The 23,775-nt window shown below is 43.5% G+C and overlaps 1 protein-coding gene across 6 annotated transcripts in view; it reads right to left on the reverse strand.

Annotated features, from left to right (window-relative positions):
• The window catches only part of TET1 (tet methylcytosine dioxygenase 1), an 83,589-nt gene that overhangs the window by 45,594 nt on the left and 14,220 nt on the right, over positions 1-23,775 (reverse strand). For 3 of the 6 annotated variants that reach the window (XM_062611692.1, XM_062611697.1, XM_062611698.1), the window contains exons 1-3: positions 20,687-20,878; positions 10,107-12,158; positions 2,937-2,987 (exon numbers count right to left, since the gene is read on the reverse strand). In XM_062611692.1, coding sequence (XP_062467676.1) covers positions 2,937-2,987; positions 10,107-12,035 — 1,980 coding nt within the window. In that variant the 5' untranslated portion in view covers positions 12,036-12,158; positions 20,687-20,878. Of the gene's footprint in view, positions 1-2,936; positions 2,988-10,106; positions 12,159-20,686; positions 20,879-23,775 lie in introns of those variants that run through there. The other 3 variants (XM_062611695.1, XM_062611693.1, XM_062611696.1) reach the window with 1 other exon arrangement.

Genomic DNA, 23,775 nt, shown 5'->3' on the forward strand with positions numbered 1-23,775 from the left:
GAGAGGTGCATTACACTCCCCAGATTGAGCGAGAACACTGCTAAGTAGCTAAAGGGAAAATTATAGTAGGTGAAGCAGGGTGTATAATATGTCTTTTGAAATGCAGATGAATGAATTTTTAAGTACGTGTCTCTTCTATGGAGACCTTCCCTATCAGGAATAAAATTGAAGTGTCTGCTTAACTGGGGATAACACACAGTATAAACGGTAAGAAAAAGCACTGGTATATTTCTTCCTTAGTATCCTTTACTATGCACTCACAAAGACTCGTCAATGAGGATTTGACTAAATGTGATGAATATTTCAGATGTTCTTTCAAAATAAACATGGAGAGCCTAATACAGTATTTATGGCACAGAAGAATTTCATAAATGACTCCTCCAGTAACCAGAAAGGAGCATTAAAACACAAGCGTGGAAAATGATATATAGTAAACAAAAGGTACAGTACAATGTAGCATGTATTACTTTTGGTCTTAATGTTTGTATCTGTCCAACCTGTTTTCAACAGAAAGGCACTGTTTATTTTCATCCTGTACAGAAGAATTTGTAAATATGTCGGTCCTAAGAAGCACAATTAGAGGGCACTAACCCTCCAAGTAAATAAATGTGCATCTATAAAAACTTAGGAGGATTAGAAAGATACTCACTCTGTGTATTTTTGGAAGAAGGTACTACAAATCCTCCTTTTAAAAGTTTACGATACTGTTTGAGTAAAATACAAAGAAAAAAAGAGTAAATATTCTATTAAAATTTTGAAAGTGTCACTGGTCAGTTACCCTCAATCACTACTGATGATTAAATAAAATGTTGAGATTATAATTTAATAGATACAACAATACCACTTTACATGGCAATCCCACCAATAACAGAAGCCAGGTTTGAGAGTCATGTATCAAAACATTATATTTATAAAAATGCCCTTGTAAAAAATCTGCAAATTATCTAGCTTTTTCTAAGTTTATTGCAGCCATCAGACAGCTGCAACTTAACCTAAGATGACCAACCTCCCCTCTCCCCTCCAAAACCAAAGGAAAACTCCACCAACCCCAACCTACACATTTCATAAGATACCTTCAGGGGTACCATGCGTTACTTGGTGGATGCAAGTGAACAAACTCTTAGGAAATACACTTCAGCACCAGAAAACAAAGACAAATACCAGTAAGCACAAAGAGCAGTACCTAACACAAAGAGGCAACACTGCAGAATCAATTCAGCAATGGGAAAGTTTAACCATAAATAAACATAAGTCCAATGACTAACATTCAATACTATGCATACACACACAAAAACAGACAAACCTTTCCCTTTAAGAGACAAGGAAACAACACTCTTCAAGCTTTTTGGAAAGAGGGGAAATGAACGTATTACAGAATCATAGGAACCTGCTCTGCCATCAAATTAGAGGCAGTGGCAAAATGAATTCAAAGAAAAAACTGAAGACTCAACTATGAGCCCCTACTGCAGACAGACGCCCAATACAACATACCTACCTATCACCAAAAAAAACCTCTTTGACAGAACATGTGTCATAATTTACAAAGCTGAATGACTCATTTACAGTCTTTATTTTGCACACTATTATCAACCGCACAAAACACAGGATGAACAAATGCTAAAGTTTTAAGTCTACGTTGGCATAAAATGAATACTTAAAAGCATACCCATGACATAATGAAAGATGCTAACATTTTAATGGATTCGTTTACCTAACGCAAGAAATAAAAGCACATGCTAGTGTTGTACAATCACATACTGTTACCATAATACACAGGGAGATGGCTTGCACAACTATTACCACGTGAAAAGACAGACAACCTTGAAGCTGGACATACTTGCAAGTCACACAAGGTTATCTGCTCCTTGCTCCATCTTAACTTTGCTTTATCTTACAAATTCACACATCCTTTAAGCAAGTTTCTGAAATGTGTGACAGTGATGACAAAACTGATAATTGGGATGTTTTCAACTACAATTACACTACAGACATTCAGTGTTTGTCAAATCCACCGCGTCAAGTAACTTCTGAAATTTTAATGTACCAAAACAACTCTAAACTATCTTATATTACATTTATCTGGTGTAAGAGAATAGCTCTACAAAGTTTAACAATGTGTATTTCTTCTCATTTTCCTTAGCTTCATCTTACACATACCATCCATCTTACTTGTAGTATCCATCCTCCAAAATGTTAATTTGCAATAACAGAATTAGTGACTTATTTCTGTTCAAAATATTCTAAAGACTAACTGAAAGATGAAACATTGATGTGCTACTTGTTACTTAAAAAAAAAACAAACCTACATTAGCTATGAGTGTAGCAAGTCTGTATTTTGTTATAAAAACTAAAACATTTCCATTTGAATGACCAATCTTTTGTTGTCACATAAGATAGCCATCTTTAAAATCTTGAAGAAATGTGTTACCAAGTGAGACTGAAGGCTGATACAAGTTCACAGAATCTTCAGTCTCACTTAAGGCTTCCTAAAGTTTAAAGAAAAAAGGAAATCAAAACTACAGTAACGTAAGCATAAAACTTCTCTTTTGTTAATTTGGTTTGCATTGTAACATTGACTTCTTACATTGAATTTCAGATGCCACAAAACTGTGTACTAAACACCCCACCAACATTCAACTGCTACCTTTGGAAGTATGAAACTAGGAACAGAGGAAATCAGAGTGAACCTTCAGTGCAATGGAAAGCAAACTTTTGGTCTGCAGACTTGTGCAGAAAGAGTCAAATATGTACACAACATGCTTGGAAAGAAAGAGGAAAAAAAGAACACGTTCTGTGCTTTTAAAATTAGCTAATCTCCTGAAGAGCTGGAAAGCGCCACTTCCCATAAATTAACCCTTTGGTATCCTAATTTGTATGACAAGAAAATGCTGCTTAAAAATGGGAGGGGAAAAAATATTAAAGCAATTATTTGTTACCTTTAAAACTCTTTGCTTCCTCCTCTGAGGCCTTTTGTTTTCAGTTAGAACCTAAAAAAACATCAAATTGCAGAGTAAGTTGTGGTCACAAAGGCACCTCCGATTTTATTATCGAACTGTAATATTGCTTATTATATACCCTGAATGCTTTACATGCGGCACTTTGGAGGGCTGACGGAGGCTCTTACGCGGCCCCTCCACCGCCACCGCCGCAGACGGCCGAGGGGAGAGGCCCCGCCGCCGCCGCCCCCCCGGAGCCGGCCTCGCTGGTGCCCCGCATTCCTCACAGCGGCGCCCACGAGGCGGCCATCTTGCTTCCTGCCGCAGCGGTGCCCTCCTCCAGGCGGCGTCGCGGGCGCGAGCCTCGTGCGGCTCCGCGGCGCGCGCGCGCACACGCGGCAGGGCGCGAGGAGCCGCGAACCGGCCCCAGCCAATGCGGCGGCTGCGGCCCAAAGCGCTCCCACCCCCCCACCCCCTCCTCCCGCGCTCGCGCCGGCCCTGCCCAAACAAAGGGTCTCCTGTGCGGGCGCCGCAGCGGCCGCCCGCAAGAGGCGGCACGGACTTCACACGCGTGCGGACGCGGAGCCGGCGCACGGCCTGGTCGGCGGGGGGAGGGACGGGGGAAGCGCCCACGCGGGCGGCGGCCCCGGGGCCTTTTGGGCTCCACCAGGGCTGCGGCTGCTGCTGCAGGCGGGGTCAGGCGAGGACACGGCTCCGGCGCGTGGGCACGCACGTCCGCGCACCCGCACGCGTGCGCACACCCGCATGCACACGTGTACGCGCCTGTGTGCACGCAGGCGGGCGGCGAAGCGCTAGACAACAGGGCCAAACACCCTCCCCGTGAACAGCAGAGTGCCGCGGGGCTCCACACTGGCAACGTTCTCCCCCTGCACCCCGTCTCGTTCTGGAAAGAGTGGAAATCGCCACTCACTGGGAGGAATTACAGAATCATCTCGGTTGGAAAGGACCTTTACGATCTCCAAGTTCAACCTTGACGCCGCAGGCAAGGGCCTGCCCTCAAACAGCTGCGCCAAGCCAAGGGAACTACTGCACGGCACCAGCCCCCTCCAAAATCTCTGCCCGGGGCCAGGACCCCAGCACCCACCATACTCAACCTTCAACAGGCTCACACGGACCCAGCCCATGGTTGTTACGTGCAACCCACACAGCCCGGCTGCGAGATAAGTGTCCCTCTTCATCTATTCTTCTGGCACCTAACGGAAAGTATCTGCTGCAAACAGATAGTGATGGCAACAGGCCACCATACAAACACAAAATACAATTGTTTTTCCGCATCTCCACCTGCTTAAAATGGTCATCTGTGTTGAAGAATCGTAGAATAGTTGGGTTGGAAGGGACCTTCCAAAGCCATCTAGTCCAAGCCCCCCTACATCTTCATCTACATCAGGTTGCCCAGAACCACATCCAGCCTGGCCCTGAATGTCTCCAGGTATGGGGCATTTACCACCTCTCTGGGCAACCTGTTCTACTGTTTTACCATCCTCATTGTAGAGAATTTTTTCCTCATATCGTCTGAATCTCTCCTCCTTTAGTTTAAAATCATTTCCCCCTGTCCTGTCGCAACAGGCCCTGCTAATAACTCTTACCCCAGAAAAGAAAGGAGGGGTCACGGCTCTGCAAGTTTTCACACCAAGCCCTAAAGTATCACAGGGATACACTCTAACCATAGGCAACAAACAAATAACAAGGTATCTAACATACCACTAGTCACCCAAGCATTTACTGAAACAATTTGCAGTTGACATCCAAACCAGAAAGTTGGCCACGCATGACGCACAGAAAAAAAAAAAACTATATGAAGGTCTTTTTAGCAGCTACAGACTGCAATTTAAAACTGTTTCCTTTAACCATTGCTAAATTACAAGTGCAACTGCTGTCTGGCTATTGGTGCAAATCAGTTAAGTAGTGCAAATGCTCAGATGTGGACACAAAACTCACTCTGCAGCTCATCAATTAAGTCAAAGAAGGGCTTCCCCATTTTGTTGCCCAATGCTACATTGTATTTAAGTTCCTCAGTTGTTACACCAGAGTACTGTATTAAATAGGATTTAGGATCAGGTAAAATGAAAGTACTGATTTGTAATGTTTTCCAAATTTACACCAGTCTGCAAGGGTCTTTAAGTGTAATAAGAACAAGAGATGTACATACACTCAGTGATCTGGTTTTTCTTTGCAGTTTTGGCTACTGAAGGTGCTTTACAGTCAAAAAATAAAAAAAAAAAATAAAAAAAATTGTATGCTAAGACCCAGTGTTCTGATTTAGTCCCCAGTTTCTTGCGTGCACAGGACAGCACCAAAGTGCTAGTTTCAGATTTCCTTGTTAAGTCAGGCAGTTTCCCCTCCCGTTAGGATGGGTCCTCAAAAACAGGGAAAGAAAGAAACCTCTTCAAATGAAAATTTCTCTGTAAAAGCTGTAAGAACTGGCACAGAGAGTAACGAGCAGTGAGGAAGCAACTATTAAATGCATCCTCTGCAAATAACTATAACCCAAACTAACCTATTTCTCTCTAATTTAGGCTGCATTATAGCCCACACCAGGATTACAGAGAATGGCATTGTGAGTCGTAATTATTTCACATACCCACATAGCACACGTACGTATAACAGAATCATAGAATCAAAAGAGTAAACTGCACTACTCCAACTCCCTGCCCTGCATCCACGGAGTAGGCTCTACACACCTCCACTCACCTTTGCCAAAGTTACCAACTCCTCTAGCCCATGTGCTATTCCCTTATAAAACTATCAAGTATCATATTCAAGAGGAATGCTTTTATGCACACTCATTTTTAAATTTGTCTGGCTTAAATACTTTTGGAGTCTATTGTAAAATAAATACCACAAAGTCCACATTTCTTGATTATAACTAAGTCTGGCTAGAAAACAAGAATTCCATTTTGCTTTTTATTTTTAAGATTTCAACACTTGGTTATGTTCCAAAGCAGAGCAAACCTTTCAAAAATCAAGAGGAGACAGATGGGATGTGGGATACCAGAGTTCAAGCCCCTGGTCTGCATCAGACAAAAAACCCTAACCACCCAAGCTGTTCTAATAATTCCCTCCCTCTTTCTTTTTCAAGTTTTAAGCAAAAATTTCATTTGGAACCTTGAGAAACTTTCCCCTCAAAATTGTTGCATCAAGACAGATAGTAGCTCTGACAGCTTCTTGTTAAATCAGCATTTTCCATTCAAGTAATGGCTTACTGGAAAGTTCCCAACCAACTTGAATTGCAGCATCCTTTTTAAATATGTCTGGGTTTTCATCAGCATGTTAAAAACCCACAAGCAAGCAGGCCCTTATTGTTATTTAATATGTCCATATTACTCACATTACAGCTATTAAAGAAGATGTCTCGAGACACCTTGGTCAACCCAGTGAACTTGTACTCAGTGACCTGATATTTTTTTGTTATCAGTTTATTGACTCCAGGTCCCACTAAATCTAAAATGGTCTGTAATCTAATATAAACTAAAGCTCTCCCAGGCAGATGCTTTCAGCCCAAGAGTCCTCCCCTGCCCAGACAGGACCCTAAAATGTAGGCACCATGGAAAGCTTTGCAGAAAGAAGCCTTTAGAGATGCTGGTTATGCAGCAGCTCAGTATGTTCATGTCCTTTTGGGCAAGGAGCTCCGATGGCATGCCACAAAACCCTGCAAGTTCAGTTCTCCTGGGTAACTGGAGCTGCTTAGCTTGGCCCCTGCCAGGGACAGGGAGACAGCTATGTCCAGGAGAGCGCTGTCCAGCTGGGAGCCAGATGAGATCTGCATCCACCCACCTAGCCAGAAAGTAGCTGTGAAATATGCTTCAGTAACTGCTATACTCTTTCAGAAAACAGCAGATTTGTAAAGACAAAAAAGGTGGAAGCATCACACTCTTGCCTAGGTAAACTTATCGGACTCTTCACTGTGAAGCATTCCCGCATTATTCATTCAGAGAGGGACAGTAACCCAATATAAAGCCCTTTTCTTCCTCTTTTCAAAGCTGGCTTGCTTTCTCCCCCATGTATTTTAGGATTTTTCTCTACCAACTCCTAACCAGCCACCATGTGAATCCCTCAGGAAGGGACATTACATACAACAATATTGCTATACACAGAGGCTGTGAACTAGAGCTTCATCCAGACTTTCACAATGTCACATCTCTGCAAAGCCAATTACATTCAGGAAGGTAAAGTACCACTGAAGGCTTACGTGCATGTTATTTTTAAGTGATATTTTTCAAGTCCAATATAGTTTTCATAACTTTATCTCTATTATGTGTGAATTAATGAAAATAACAGTAAAATAACTAATACCAGCTCCAAACACACAAGTGATACTCTCCAAGGGTTGAATGCTTGTGCACATATATGGGCATGTGTGTTGGAATATGCACTTCAGTCTGCATTCACTGCTTCTACCAGCCCGGCCTTACGCTCTGTAACTGTAAATCCATGTAAATTCTTAAGGAAAACCAACACTTTCTCTTTTTAAAACAGCATACATGGACTGCCAACCCCTGCACTGGCTATCCTACAGCCATTTTATGTACAGAAATCCTGTTGACTTCACTTTGACTTTTGCATTGTTTAGTTAGAATAAGAAGAGATAATTCCCTTTAAGGCAAAACACCAGTGCTTAAACTATGCTCATGCAGAGCACATCTATCCCCTACACCCTCCTCCCAATGAATCACCTCTAAAAAATGCTTACATTCCACCAACATGAGACATGCATGACTCTTCTGAACAAGGAACATAGTGAAGCCAACCTTATTTCTCTTAATATGTTCACTTTCTATACCATGGACAGAGACCTACAGTTTTGGGTTTCCCCCAGCTGCCCTCTATTTCAAATGCATTACTGTCACAGAAGTCCCATCTGTTGCAGTCCCAGTCCTACCAGTCTGGGAAAACGAAATGGGATTCACTTCCAGAGTGCTACAACCTTATCTAAATAGCTGCTGAAGAGAGTGATAGTGTTTCCCCTCCCCCCACACCTCCTCCTGTATCTCAACACCTTTAAAGAATTCTCGTAATAGAAGAAATAGTTTCCTCTTTCATTTTCTCAGAGCACAGTTTCTAGAAATTACAAATGAGGCAAGGCTTGCTTCTAACAATATCTGAGAAAAAGCCAGGTTTCATTCAAATACAATTTTGTAAGAATATACTTGACATATTCTTAAATGTCAGGAGTACTTCATTTCCTCCATGCAGTACTCTGAAACTTCATACAAAATTTAACAAGAAATGCACGTGGCCCCTGGTGCAGCTCTAAATGCACTGTACAAAATGAGACCAGTTTGGTAAAATAAAAACACATACACACACACAAAAAAAAAAGAGAAAACAAAAAAAGAAGAAAAAAAAAAGAAGTTGTCAAAGAAAAGAGTAAAACCAAGGAATCTTATAAAGAAAACAAACAGAGTGCCCAGAGAGGACAAAGGTGAAGGGGCAAAGCTAATCTGCAAGGAGAAGGTCAGCCTGAGCAACCAGAAAATAAGTCTGTTTAGCCTGGAAAACAAAGGTTGACAGAAAAGCTGAAGTGCTACCTTTCACCAGCACCGCCAAAACCCTTTTTAAAACATGGCTGTTAGATCACTTCCTACCTCAACTCCACCAGTTCTCTCCCACAAGCTTCTTCAATCCCACTGACTAAGAAAAGGATGTAACAGCACCACTCTTCACCTGTAAAATGTCAGGGTCTGTCTCCATCACCTTTATTGTTTTAATATACATATCTTAAGTCACATTAGCATTATCCCTCCCCTCATTTTTTTTTATTCCCAAGAGCATTCAGGAGCAGTTGACACACAAAGGGGTTTCTGAATGAACTCTGAGACAAGTTGTTTAAACCTACTTCCCTAAACATTAAAACTTAAAATATAACTTAAAATATACTTCCCCCACAAAGGGCAATATATCATATCCCCTTACTGCTACAGGACTTTTCTTTCTGCTTGCCTACCTTCAGAACAGACTTCTCTACAAACCCTGGTAAGCACAGGACAGAGCAGTGAAAACAGGAGGTCTCCTGAGATCTCCGCAGCTGACGGGAATTTCTACCTGCTGTAAGAATACACCATTTTAATGAAACTGCTATTGAGAAAGGTTTTGTAGGTGCATTCTCCCCAGTGTGAACTGCTCCACTCAGAGTACACACTGGTGCAGAGACTTGAACCTCAGTTTCCCACATCCCAAGGCAAACGTCCCAGTGACTTAACTACCGAGAGAGCCTCTCACTCTCCGTGGCTCAGGTACTATTGTATCATAAGAAGTAGAACACATGCAGCAGCACATGATGGCACAGAGGCTAACTCTGCAGTTCACAGGTCAGGGGATTCAGCTGGGATGTGGGAAATCTATGTTCAACTCCCTACTTACCTGATGGTAAAGCCTGATCTTGAACTGAAATCTCTCAGAAGGTCAGTGCTGTTATCACAGGGGCATACAGACTGTCTTTTCCCCTCCTCTTTGTTCCAAAAGTAATGACCTGGGTTACAAAAGGCTGATGGATCAGAAAAATGAGTGAGAAACACAGAAAAAGAAAGTATGTATGGGGGATGTGATAAAAGACAAAGGGAGACAGGCAGGAGAAATGAAATGAGAGAAATAGAAGAACAGACAATTAGAAAGGCAGAGAGATGCGAAAGGGGAAAATGCAGCTACAATTTGGTCCTGAAGTTTTATAAATTTATTTCCACTAAATATGTCATCACAAGCAAATCACTTTAACTGAATTAAAGAGCAAACAGCCTACCTTCCTTTGCTTTTTAACCCTTAGCACTTTGAAATACAGACCCTAATAACTCATAATCTCCTAGGACTACCCTCATTCGGCCCCCTCCCCACATTTTGTGCTTAAATTTTTTCATCTCTTCATGCCCTCAATGTATTAATTGCTTTGGCCAATATGTCAATATCTGGAACACAGTTAAAGCCACAGTTACCTCTGATTTTATGCATTTACACATCAGGAGTAAGAAAAACTCCAGCTCACTTTAATCTATACCTCTACAGATGATAACAGAAAGTTACTATACAACTTGTTAGTTCCAACAGTAACCCTAAGCTCTCTAAAGCTGTACAGTGACCTGCATTTCCCTCAGTAGTATTTTGAGATGTACCCCAAGCATCAAAAGAATGACTTAATCCACAACTTCTTTGGCTTACCTCAAAAGGTAGCATGATAGGTGGTGGTGGCTTTTTCAGTTCTTCACATTTTCTCTTTTTACATATCCGGTGACTAGTTTTGCGTTTTCTGCAACAGCTGCATTCTTCACAATTTGTTTTCCGCAGACAGGGCTCACAGACTCCACAACGCCTTCGTTTCTTTTTCTCTAGCATAGGGAGCAGAGATGAATATGGAACAGGGTAATCCCCAGCTGGATTTTTAACTGAGGATGGCCCTGAGGCTTCAACTGCTTCAGTGCCGCCTCTCACGCTGTCCTGAACCAAATTCAAGCTTACTCCAACACTTCCCAGCTGTGATGAATAATCATTATGCTGCAGTCTTGAGTCAGCTGGCAAATCTGCATTTATGGCTTTTTCTGAGGCAAGAGCAGAGATTTCCATGCTTGAAGGCAACTCTGAGGCAAAACCTTCAGAGAATTGTCCAGAGCCTTCACCAGAGATTTTATTGACTGTGCTTTTTTCCAAATCTAGAGATAAAGCGGGGACATAACCTGAATTCAGAATTAATGTTTCTGCATCGATACATTTAACAAGCTGTTCAATGTCCTCCACTTCAATATTGTTTAAAGAGGTATTGGAAACTGGTTCATATACTGTAAATATGTTTTTAGAGTCAGATTCTGAGTTCTCTTTTGTACAGCTCAAATCCAAATCTGAGTCAAGTTCTTTACGAAAGGGTACAAAATCCACATTCAGTTTCATATGGGATTCTGCAAATGAGCTTGCACCTACAAAATGTAAAAGTGAATTTGATTCAATGACAGTTACAGAGCCGGAATTTGAACCTACATCTTTACTCTCAGAGTCTAAATCCCAGCCCGCCTTCAAGCAGGACTCTGCAAGTGAGCTTGCATCTAATAGATTTTCTTGTGAGTTAAAATTAGAGGTAACTATAGGTGCAGAATGCAAGTCTTGTTCTTCACTAGGTAGCACCTGGTCCAACTCTGCTTCAAGGTGAGATTTGGCAAGTGGGACCAACTCTTCTAACAGTACTGCTGAGCTGAGGTCTGAGGTATTGACAGAACTGGAGTTGAGTTCTTTACTGCTAGGCACCAAATCAAAGGGAGTCTCTGCGCACACCTTCAAGTTTGATTCAGAGGTGACTGCAGAGTCAGAAGGAGAAGACAGAAGCACAAGGGCAGCATCTTTGACAAATGTTTCAGCTGAACTACCCAAATTGAGATTGCTGGGTGTCTGCTCACAGGGCAGGTCTTCATGCTTATATTTCACCCCTGATGCTTCTGTATCATCATCAGTTACCTGACTGCTTGGAATGGAGTCATTTGTTTCAGGTATTTCTACCTCTTTGTCTTGACTGGCACATATGATAGCAGGCTCTTCACCTGCACTACATGGTACATCTTCTACAGGCAGAGGAGCTAAATCATTTTGTGTTAAATCGTGTTTCAAAACTCTTTCACCTGCTTCTATGTTTTTTTCTTCTGCTACTGCCAGAGCTTCTTGTTCATGTTTTTCCTTTGTTTCTAGCGTTTTTTGTGCTGCAGCTTTCTTGGGTTTTGCAATTGTTGGAGTTTGGGACAATCTACGGGAGAATGATCGGTTACGGAGAGACATTGTAAAGCCATTGATGTTGAAAGAATCCTGGTTATGAAAGAGGACATTGTCAGCTTTCTCCAAACTCACCCAAGATGCTCCAGACAAGGTTCTGGTTACACTGCTCCTGAGAAATCTACCTGAAGAGCTCATGATTGGTTTCTTTTCTTGCTGTTTTTTCTTAACATCTTTTTCTTGTGCTGGCTTTTTGCCTTTTCCAGAACTCACAGCTTTTGTAGAAGTCTTTGTGGTTTTCTTTCTCACTTGGCTAGATTTCTTTTTGCTCTGGTTAGTTTTCTTTTTGCCTAACTCTTCCTTTTTGACTAGTCTGGAAGGCCTTGCATGGTGAGCCATGTCTGCGGAGTAGTAGAAATGTTAAGAGGCGAGATGGAAAAAAATCATGAGCTCTTGAGAGAACTTCTCGCTAGAAAACTGCATACTCCCATTGCTGCTTTCTGTGGTGATGCAACATTAACTCTGAAACAGAAAAAGATACAAAGTATATTTTTAATTCGTGATTGATGCACATGTATTAAACCATCCATTTTTAAATATGTAAAATACACTGGTAGAACTAGATATACATTGGACATAGGAAAATATTGTCTTGTTCCATACATTGGAACGTATTGGACACTATGTTCCATTATTACAAAAGCTTTGAAAAATACTAGTATGTTGAATAGAAAGCTTGCCTAAATGCCTGTAACACAAATGAATAAGAAAACAGAACTCAAATGACCAGGTGACATCACATACTTACTGTTTGAGTTCTAAAAAGTCTGAATTTTCTCAATCTTACTAACTGCTTATTAACCTCCGCTTCCCCTTGAGTAAGGACGGGAAAAGTTTACATCCATAGCTTTATGTTCAACAGCGTATCTATCACTGCAAGGACATTCAGGAAAAAAGAACAAAGCCAAGCTTAGTGTGTGCGCACATCCATACACCATCACCAGGGCCTCATCATTCTTCTACCATCCATTGGCTGCCCACCATGGTACAGTTGCAGATGGCAGAAGCAACTGGTTTCCCAAAGATATCTAACTTGCAGTGTTATTCCCAGGGGAACTGGACCAGGGAGGATGTGCCTTTCCCAGTATTATCTCATAGGATAACATACCTGCGTGCTCTTATTACACTGCAAGCCTTGCTTCCACCCTCTCTAGCTATATCAAATGTATTAGGCAGATAGTTGTCTCTGCTTCATCATTATGACTACTAACATATTTGCCTTCAACAAAATACTACACATTTCTCCTAAGCTTTTAAAAAGTAATTCTCATACGTAGAGTTTTCTAGCATTTGTTGCTTCTAAGTACCTGTGGGAGGCTTTTAAAGCTTTATTTAGCTGTTTGGATAGATTAGATGAGTAGACAAGGGCAGCTTAAAAATGGGGAGCAGGCAGAGCAAGAGGCTCTAATTTCAAGCAGGAGAATGCCTTCCCGTTGTCATCATTCCTTTGAATTCTTTAATCCCAAATCAAGCCAACTACACGCCACCGCCACCTCACTGATGGGAAGAGGGAAAGAAAAGAAAGAACAAAAAGCATGGGGATGATGTCTAAACACCTGACCTCTAAAAGAAGGGTTAGAAAGGAAGAGAAACAAAAAAATTGAAAAAAAAAAAAAAAGGAAGAACAAAGGGGAATCCTGGCTTCTAAAGGACATAGAAAAGGGAAAAAGGATGCTACCAGGCTCCTGACACCACTGCTCCTTCCTATGAACTCAAACCCAGCTTGAAGCTAGCAGGGTGATCTTACGACACTGCACTTACCCACAGCCTGGTCTGAGCTCTGCTGAAGATAGGAGAGCTACGCTAGTGCAGTCCAGTCTACTTAATGCCCCAGAAACACTTAATAGTATTACACCAGCCAGGCTAGGCTGGTGTAGGGCAAATGAAAAGGCACAAGGCACTTGAAGAGCAGGCTCCACAAGCAGAACAGACCCTCAGATCACAAAAACATATCTACAGAAGAAGGGGTGCAGAAAGCTTACAACTATCCACTCCAAACAGCACTGCACTGCACCAAGATAAGCTCCTTAGCTTGCCAAGGGGATGGTCTAGCAGAGCCAACATGCATGGCCTCTGTGCAGGACCACCAGCTCCTCAAAACCCAAGCACGCTGTCAGCGACCTTGTTTCTCACTGCCTTAGCCCTGAGCAAGCTGCCCAGTGGCAACAGTACCCACCAAGGCTAACAGTTAACTCCCCAAACTCTTTTACAGTAGCTTACTTAAAGCATTTTGAATCTCTTCTCTTGTTTTTTCAGCAGTAGTAAGCCAACAGATCCTGTGTACTACAATATAAAAACCAAGTATCATAGCTAAACATGATGTGATTATTCTGTATTGCATCTTCCTACTACATACCAGATGAATTTTATTACTGAGCTAGCAGGTTTTCCACACAAATACCATTTTGGCACCAGCACTGCTGTACAAGACAAGGCTAAACACTTTTAAGGTCAGACCAGAAAATAATGCCCATCAAGTACACCATAAACAAGCTAATAGCATCCCTCCTACACCACAGCAAAACATCCAACCTGGAGAGACTAAGTAAACACATGTAATTGTTTATAATTGATGGTAATGCTTCAAAAGCCACAGAAGAAGAGACCTGAACAGCTCCTGCAGAAGCCTTCTATAAAGCCTGGGTCAGACACTGAAATAGCAAAATAAATACAAAGCTGAAATGAAGGTAATCTGAGTACTTTCTTCTTCTCTCCCTCCCTGCCTTCTCTGGAGAAGGGAGACATGGCCATTACAAGTCATCCATGAATCAAAGAGGGCATGGGCATCATGTCAACAGGTCCATGAAATAGCTGTTGGCAGCTTGCAAAAAGCTTCCCCAGTTTCTTGTGGTTTTGACAGAGACTGAGCTTCTCATTCCAAAGGATAGCCTGGAGGGCTGCAAAACCAGTTGGAAGCAAGCAGCAGGCAGGCATCTGTAGCTATTAGCAGCCTGGTGCTACATAACAGTAGCAGGAGAGGAAATGCGAGCTACTTTCAGACTAGAGCCAAGGCAGCAAGGAAGAAAGCAAGCAAACAACAAGGGCCAAGCAACATGGGAATGTGTGAATCAGGAGAGGGACTGAAGAGGTAAAAGTTTTTTCTCTTTACCAGTCCTGAAGCAGAAGCAGAATGATGACAGAATACAGGAGATCTTGGAGAGGAAAAAGACTGAGTTTTTGAAGATACTGAACATGTATAATGCTTCGCTCATATTGCTTCTTTACATAAGCAGTTGCCACTGCTATTGTGAAAGTTTGGGAAGTATTACCATTAAAATTATCAATTCGTAGTTTCATTTATAACAATTTTGTACCTTTTTTTAGATCATCATTACAATTATATGTTAATATGTCTTTATATGTGTTTGGAAATCGCAACATGGATGCTTCAGGGCTGAAGAAGCAAGAGCACCCTGCAGTCTTTTTCTTTTAATACAGAAAAACTTACCTGTCTGGCAAGAATATAGAAAAGTATCATAGCCAAAGCACTGCTTCTTTTCAGGGACAAAATTAGAGGCTATGAACAGGGAGTGGTCAAAGACTTCACTTCTTCTTAGTAAACAAAGAATTTTGGTATCTGTAGGAAAATGACTGTCATCTAAATGCTACACTAAAGAAGATGGCAAAGGCTGCGAGTATTTATCTTGCTCAGAGAGGACAACAGGGGCAACAAGAACAGCAACAGCTTTATCCATTTTGTTTCAATTTTGTCACTGGAATGAATTTCGTTTTTTCAGAAGCAATCGGGGTGATAGATCCCTAAAGGATTTGGGTTCCCCTTTTGCCTCCTGATTAATATGCGATTTCAGTTATATTTGTCTGGGACTCTGAGCACTGGACCTCCAAGGTGACAGTAAGCTCTTGAGAGAAACACCTGTCAGCAGCAGATTTTTTTGCTTCCCTTAAAGAAAGCCCACAGTCTTGGTGCATACTAGTTTGCCACAACAACCTAAACCCCTAGGTAACAACTAACATTTTTTAATCCAAGTGCATAATAAAACTAAATTATACTGTTGTTTTTTTTTTTTTTTTTGTTTACTCTTCTGCATTTAGGACCAAAATACTAGGTAGCCACAAGCTCAGTATTCAAGTTTTGTTTTCTGTAACCTTCCTTTTCATACTTAAAGCATTGGCAATCAATCTATCTGTTGATGTCTGCAGCAGTTACAAATGGCCTCCTGTCACTTCTTAAGGACCACAAATGGCTGTATCACGTTAGTCACATTTCATAACAAGAAATTAATTGTATCTCCAAAATATCTATGTGGACTTAGCAGGATTGTCAAACATAAATGTCATTGGGCAATATAATAACTTGGCAGTTTTCCATCATCCTGGAGAAAAACAAACTTACTTCAGTGCTCAAATCAGGTGGGATCTACTACATCCCCATTGAGAGCAGAGGGTAGGCATCTCTATGAAATACAACGAGTAATAGGTACAGGAGGGTTTGCAGGGAACTGCCCTAGATAATAACAGTGCATCCCGAAGCTGTTTGTTACTTGAGCTGACTTATCTCTTCTAATTCATGTGCAAAGCTGAAAGCTGGTTTTAAGGTTAGTTTCTTAAGTTCTACTCATTCACAGTAATAAATCTGGAGCAATCCTACTGACTGCTATAATCCCCAACAAATACTGCTAAATAGCCAATCAAGGGCTAAATCTTTTAGTCTTGTCCTGGCCAAAATTCCAAACAATTATAATGAGACTTTTAGATATAAAGTAATTGAGGAATTTAACCCTGTACTGCTGGAATGCCTCCAAACAAACAAAATAGAAACCCAGAATACACACACACATTAAAAAAAAATACAAATACTTTTCTTATTTCACTTTACACAAAAGGATAAAAAAATAAAGCAAGTTTTCCATTTAGAGGTAGTGTCCATCAAGATTCTGTTCCACAACTTGATTCTTATTGAAAGACTGGGGGGAGGGAAAAGATTAAAAGATATGTTCCCATAAAATGATGGCAGCTTTTTCATGGCATAATGAAAAAGAGCAAGTGACCCCTGAATAAACAGAGCTACATGGGAGAGGAAATGACACAGCTAGGACTAGTTGAACCTGGTTTCACTACAGACAGATGCACTAATTAAATACATTTTGTTTCAGTGTTCAGGTATCTTTTTAAGAGTCACTTGAGATTGGCCCGGTGGGGAAACAAGACCTGGAAGCTTTCATAAAAGCCATTTCATAATACACAGGTCTCAAGCAATAAGGGCTACACTTTGACTTAGAAGTTGTCACACAACTCAGATCTACAACTTTGAATTGAAAGCACCTCATCTTATGGCAGCAAATGCTACAGGTCAAGAGACGCCAGAGAAAAAAAGACATTAGAAAATCTGACCATCGTGTTAGGTGCAAAAGCTTTTTGCACAATCTTTTCAGGATTGTCATATCATCCACGTATTCTTCCCAGCTACACCAATGTCAACCTGGTTTTCAGTCTTGCCTAATTCCCTGCATCTACTGATTGTTCTGTACAGCTCTTTGTATATAAAAAGAAGGGAAATGGGTTATAAGAAGAGAAATAGCTTTAATTTGCCCTTTACCCCTTCTTCAATCCTTGAATACCTATTCGATTTTGGTTAAGATACAAAAAAATTAAACTTCTCATCTGCCTTCTCATGCCCCTGAGTTATTTCATACAGTCTTGTCAAAGAGACCTCCCCATGCTCCCTCTGCAGAGGCACCCATAAGGTCCCCTCTCACTCACCACCCCACGACCCCCCCCAGACCTCTCCTCCTGCAGTCCTGTTTCAAGAGGGTCTTTTAGAACCTCAGGTGCCATTCAAGGATACTGTTTTCCATTTTACAATGTACCCGTTTTCTACTTTACTTTCAAGAGTATGCCACTTTTCAGGCAATCAGGCATATTTTATCCAGATACATTAAACCTTGAAGTCAACGCTTTCCAGTAGCATAACAGCAAATGGGACAGGCACCGCAGGATGCCACCTCAGTTTCTCACAAAGGCATACATACTCAAAGCATAATCTTTTTTCTGACATCAGTAACACAAGATGATGTTGAACAGACCAAGCACCAAGGCCTTCTTCCTAAATTTTTGCCCTCATTGGACCAAGGCCACATCTGTGCTTCGAGAACAAGTCTGGATAAGGCAGGACTGCTACAACATCCTGCTTCCCCCTGCTGCCTGGGGAGCTGAAGACTGCTCTGAAATGCACACTCTTAATGAATTCAGCAAGAGATGCTGATGTTTAGCATTTTTCAATGTCATGACTTCACACACCTTGGAGCCTGCGCTGTAACTGAAGCAGATAAAACAAATACCACAAAAAAGAAACCCTCCTGGTTTAGGGAAATCTCTATCAGAACAATGATTAAAAAAAATGCTTAAACCACAAAAATAGATTAAGCCTCAAACAAACAACTGGCATCAAAAACCCATTGTGAAGACTCATGCCACATGTGCAAGTATCCTCCCTCCAGCCCAGGCAGGAGCATGTGCTTGTTTTACCCTCTCTTCAGTGCACTGACCTCAACAGCGAATGCTAAAAAGTAAAAAGATACCAAGTAATGTTGAATGGGCCACCACATGAAAGCCCCTTCCACCAGAGCACTCCAGCTGTACTCCAGAATATAAAAAAAAGCAAGCAAAACAAAACCCTTCAGGTAATCATATGCTCCTCTAATTCTGCATTTATGCTGTTTCAAACACTGCATTTCTTTTTTATTATATTTGACTCCATTCTTCATGGGGTTTGTGTTTTCTTAGGAAAAAAAAAAAGAAAAAAAGAAAAAAAAGGCTAACTGAATCACCTTATCTCAAACTCAATTAAAAGAAGGGGGAGGTGGATGGGAGAACCTTCAGGCAAAGATTAAGCCTGGAAAATTTCAGCCTGAAAGGTGTTTTGAAATGTAAGTAACTGAAAACAGAAAGCAGGATGGAAATGCTTAGGCCAGCTTTAACAACCATGGGTAGTATGCCAGCCATAATAAAACACTATCAGTGGGGATTTTGAATTATTATACAGTGAAGACTTAGGCCTTACAAAAAACATAAATATCAGAAATTTCCTTGGTACATCTCACCTTGAATTCTTCTCTGATTAGCTGCTTTGTGTAACCCAGCCTGCCCTTGTCTCCTTCAAGTACAACCAAACCCTCTTGTTCAGAGGGTCTGAGCCTCATCCCAAGAGCAATCACAACCTGCCCTTGTGCTGCTGGAGAAACTGCTTCTCAAAAGCATAAACCAGCCTTCTCTGCCTTTACAGTCAGGGTCAACCAGGCTACATCCCCAGTTTTGCCCAGACCAAGAATAAACACAGAGTTTTCTGGATTCAATCATCTCTACTCCTAATTCATGTTGATTTACATTAATGAAAACAAGGTGATTACTGCACAGAAGAGCCTTTTGCCTTTCCACAAAAGTACCTTAAAACCAGCACTGAGTACAGCTGCAAAGAGCTACTATTTGGAAGAGAATTTTCTTTTTTTTATAGGTGACTCCCCATTGGCTTTAAAATGTAGAGACACCTTTGCCCTAGGAGTCTGCTCAGTTAGCTTTGCATATCTACCATTGCAAGTGCATCTTTGCCCAGTTTTGCAATTACTGTATTAACACTCCTAGGAAGAGAGCTCATTGGCCAGACGCACACTGGTGCAGTCAACCTGGCCAGGTTGTTTGCAGAGACATCTCTCATCACTCCCCGTGAGGGTGCGCACCGACATCGGTGTGCACATGCCCTGTTCTAGGTGCCTACTTGCACGCTCCATTGTTCACCCTACAGGAGCAGCGTCTCAGCACGCTGGGCTACTGCTAAGAGATGCAAGCGATGCAGACTACGTTGCTCTTTAAATGTCTCGGGGGGGGGGGGGGAGGCAGCAGGATAGGCTGGCTGCGTGTAGTACTGGCTAGGCACACGATTGGCGCGGCTCCTTTGACTACCGGGCGCCTGGTCCTTTTGCAAATCCAGCATGCTCCACAGGCACTAGCAGCCCTACCTCTGTACGGTTAACTGGTCCTGCCTCCCAGCAGTCCGCCTGGTCCTTTTCCCTTACCCATCCCATTCCGCCAACAGCACCTTTCTCCCCTGACTCCATCACAAGCGTGGCAGGAACCACCTCCACCAGCACCAAACCTCCAGTTCCCAAAAGGCCACCACCTCTTCCCCTCCAGCTCCAAGAGGCACTCAGCACGCAGAAGCACCTCAGGGGCTGCAGCCCCGCCGGGCTTTAGTCCCTTTAGCGCAGGCCGGCGGAACCCGGGGGGGAAGGGGCAGGCAGGGCCCGCCTAGGGGGGAGGCAGCGGATCCTCGCGGCTCGGGTCCGCCGCTGGCCGTGCCTCCCAGCACCAGGAACCCCCCGGGGCTGCAGACAATGGGACCGGCCCCAGCGTTCCTGCTGGGGATCCGCGGCAGAGGCGGGAGCCACCCCGGAGGATGTACCCCCCGGCCCCGCAAACCAGCGGTACCTCAAGAGGGTGATGCTACTGCGCGGCTCTGGCTCGCCTGGGCTATTTTTCCTCTGGGGGGTAGGGTGGGGTGGCTGCGTTTTTTTTCCGACTGGCCGGGGGCCCCCGGCTGTCTGCCAGGGTCCCTTTTGATTGTTCCCTGCCCTCCGCGGAGGCTGCAGGCAGTTTCTCTCGCCTGGCGGGTTTTTCCAGGCAGGGTCTGGCTACTGCAGCGCAAACACGCTCCAGCACAGGCAGGGAACCGGACTTTTTAGCTCTTTCAGCCAACAAACTGCGTTTTACATTTGAATAAACCCCAGCCTCCCCGTTTGCCTGTCTGCCTCCCCGCTTCGAAACAGTCCGACCCGAGGGGCTGCAAGCCCGAGGGTGTTCCTGCCTCTCAGTCCCCACTCCACCCTCACTCAACTTTCCAGAAAGCCAAGAGGCTAAGGGAGAGGGGACGGAGGAAAAAACAGGGGGATTAAAAATAAAAAAGGGGGGGGGGGGGCGAAAGCTGACGTCTCCTTTCCCCCCACCCCACCCGCAGCAGACCAGTCCCATACACGTACCAGGGCTGCGGCGCGGCCGGCCCTCAGCTCACAGGAAGGGGCGATGCTGGCATGGCTCGGCTGTCCACTCTCGGGGAGGGGGCAAGGGAAGGGGACTCGGGAAGAAGGAACGGCGGGGGGCGAGGCGCGGTTCACGGCCCGGGACCCCGCGGGCTGGCGGTTCCCATGGTGCGACGAGCCCAGGCGCGGGAGAGGGAGCCCCGGGCTCGAAACGTGCTCTCGGCGGCGGCGCGCGTCGCCCCTGGCCGGACCCTCCGGGAGGGAGCGGGGAGGGGGCGGCTCGGCGGGGCGCTCGCCGCACCGAGCCCTCCCGGCAGGCGGCAAAACGCGCCCTGGATCCCCGCGGCTGGAGCGGGATTCGCCGCCCCCCCCCCCCCCCCACCACCGCGCTGCGGGGCGAGCCGCCGGCGGCAGCACAGCCGGGACTGGCCGGGCACGACCCTGGGGAAAGCGACGAGAGTGGCGGCGGCCCCCTCGGAGCAGCTGTCGGTGTGCCAGGCTGGCAGCTCCAGGAAACATCTAGGAACAACGAAAACAAATAAAACGGCGATAATAACACGAAAGGCAAATTATTCCGTTACTTGTGGAGGCCGCGGTTTGACGCCGCATACCTCACGATCAGCAACGGAGGTGGCACCGTCTGAAGTCATCCCTTTTTTTTTTTTTCCTAAGGCTGGAAGAGGTCAAGTCTGGTCAGCAGCGATAGGTTCGCCGGGGGGGCTGACCCCCATCTCCTTACATGCGCCATCCAGGAGGACCTTCAGACATCGACACCCACCCTGCCCCGGCTGTCCCACGGGTGGAGAAAACACGCCCCAGAAGCATAGGGAAGATACTGGTTAAGGAGGAAGAGCTTCTGAGCTGCTCTCTGTCCACCAAGGAAGAAGAAACATATAATGAGCCTTGCTCTCCCCATCCCCCACCTCATCCATTAAGAGCCACTGATATTTGCTGCTCCTTCCCAGAGGGAAGCACAGTGTTATAGTAAAATGAAGACTTGGTCCAGCATTCTTAAGCATCTCATTATCACTACAGCCTTTTGCCAGAGCAGAAAGCAGGCCACCAAGTCTAATGTCTCCTCAGACTGCAAAACAGATGTTGGAAATGGGATCTGTGAAACAATATACCCAAGCAGTACTTTTCTTAAAAAAGCTTCATTATTACTAAGTCTCTCTCTTGTAGTATAAAGCACTTCAAATGTGAAACAACCCATTAAAAAGCAAGCCTGCAGAGGAGGTTTTCTGCTGCATACAAGGGAGCAGCACCATCCACATCCATTCTATGAAGATGCTTTAAATGCCAGTGTTTTGGTATTTTAATTAACATGAGGGAAAGGAGAAGCAGCGGCACAGATCTGCAGAGTTTACTGTTACAGTTCAGTGCCAGTGGGGAGGTAGCCCATCACCAACCTGTACTTCCTCCATCCTCTTCTCTCTATTTCCTTTCAGTGAAAAAGGAATACACTCCGAGAGATCTTAGTCAAGCTCACAGACACTTCAGATGCAACAAGGTGAAAACAACAACACATACATCTGAATTTTGAACATTGGCCTGATCAGCTCTCAGTGGCAGGTATTCTCATTGCTGAGTGTAACCATACCATCTTCTCCTCAGTCTGACACTTTGCTGAAAAGACTGCTTTTCTAGAGGGCTAGTGATCAACACTTCTGTCATTCCAAAGCCCTGCCCTCAAAGTGCTGCAAACTGCAAAATTGAGTAGTAGATGGTAATAATTTAAGAGTTGTGGACTTGAAACAAATGCAGAGTGAGAAATCAGTAATTTGAAGGAAAGCAACAAGAAAGGAGGGCTAGGGCTTGATGAAAATAAGCAGCTTAATTGGAGCAGCCAAACATGAACATGTGCAATCACAGCTCCCTTAAAAACATGCTAAAAGCTAGGAAACAAATAAGAACTAACAATTGTTAATTTTCACAGCCACAGACATATAAGCTCATGGTCTTTTTCAACACTAAAATACCCTAGTAAGAAAGTAAGCACCAGGTGACAGTCTTTCCTGGCAACACTAAGACACTCAGTCTACCAAGACAAGGTGATGCTAAAGGCTTGGAGAAAGATCCCACAGTAATGACTGGCTGGGAAACAAAATGGTGGGTGAAATCCTTTCAAAGTGAGGTACATAGTGGGGGAAACATGGAAATCACAGGCTTTGAATTAGCCACTACCATTCAAAATAGAGATCTTGGTACTGTGACAGATAACTTCTGTGAAACTGTTCTGCACGCTTGAGTGTTTGGAAACATTACAAAAGAAGGGGAGAACAGAACAGGAAACATAACTACACGATCGTTATTTAGTCCAGATCTATTGTCTGCTTGCATCTTGAATATAGCATGCAGTTCTGGTATGCTTAAAAGCTGGAACTTAAAACGGCACAGAGAAATGTGGCAAGGGTGGCCAAAAGCACAAGGAGCAGCTAAATACACCAGTATTTTTCACCCTGGAAAGAAGGCAATCTGGGTAAAATGCCAACTATATATTATAAAAGCAAGAGCAGCATGGAAAGCCTTGTCAGAGAGTGAACAGTCACTGTTTTTTCTGAAGTAGAGGGTAACAAATCAATTTAAGAAATAGACGCATTGGAACAGAAGACAGCTACTTCTTCATGCAGCGTGTTGTCAAACCATGGAACTCACTGCTACAGCACATTGTAGATTTTTTTAATCTTTACAGGTTAGATTTTTTAAAAGCAAAATTAATAGAAATTTAATCAAAAGCTATTTAAGACAAATACTATTTCAGCTGTATATTATTATACTTGAAGATGGAAGAGTAGAAATAGCCCTGTATACTACTCAAAACTTCTTTCTTGTGTATGTGCTACTGGTTACTGTCAGAGATAAAGTTTGAAGCTAGTGGAACTTCAGTCCAACACAGTGCTACTATCCCTGGGTTCTTACACAGAAGAACATGCAAATTGGTAAATACCTGCAAAGTTAATAAAACCAGACAACACAGTACCAAGGAATACAGTGAAAAACCCCATAAAGTAGTTCTGCACTGCAGGCAGGTCTGGCAAAATTTGAGTCTGTGGTATCAGAGAGCTGTGAGGGGTAGCTGCTCTCTGAGA

Source organism: Pezoporus occidentalis, unplaced genomic scaffold, assembly GCF_034315485.1.
Source record: "Pezoporus occidentalis ecotype Australia unplaced genomic scaffold, CSIRO_AGI_Poc_V1 ctg155, whole genome shotgun sequence".
Taxonomy (NCBI): Eukaryota; Metazoa; Chordata; class Aves; order Psittaciformes; family Psittacidae; genus Pezoporus; species Pezoporus occidentalis.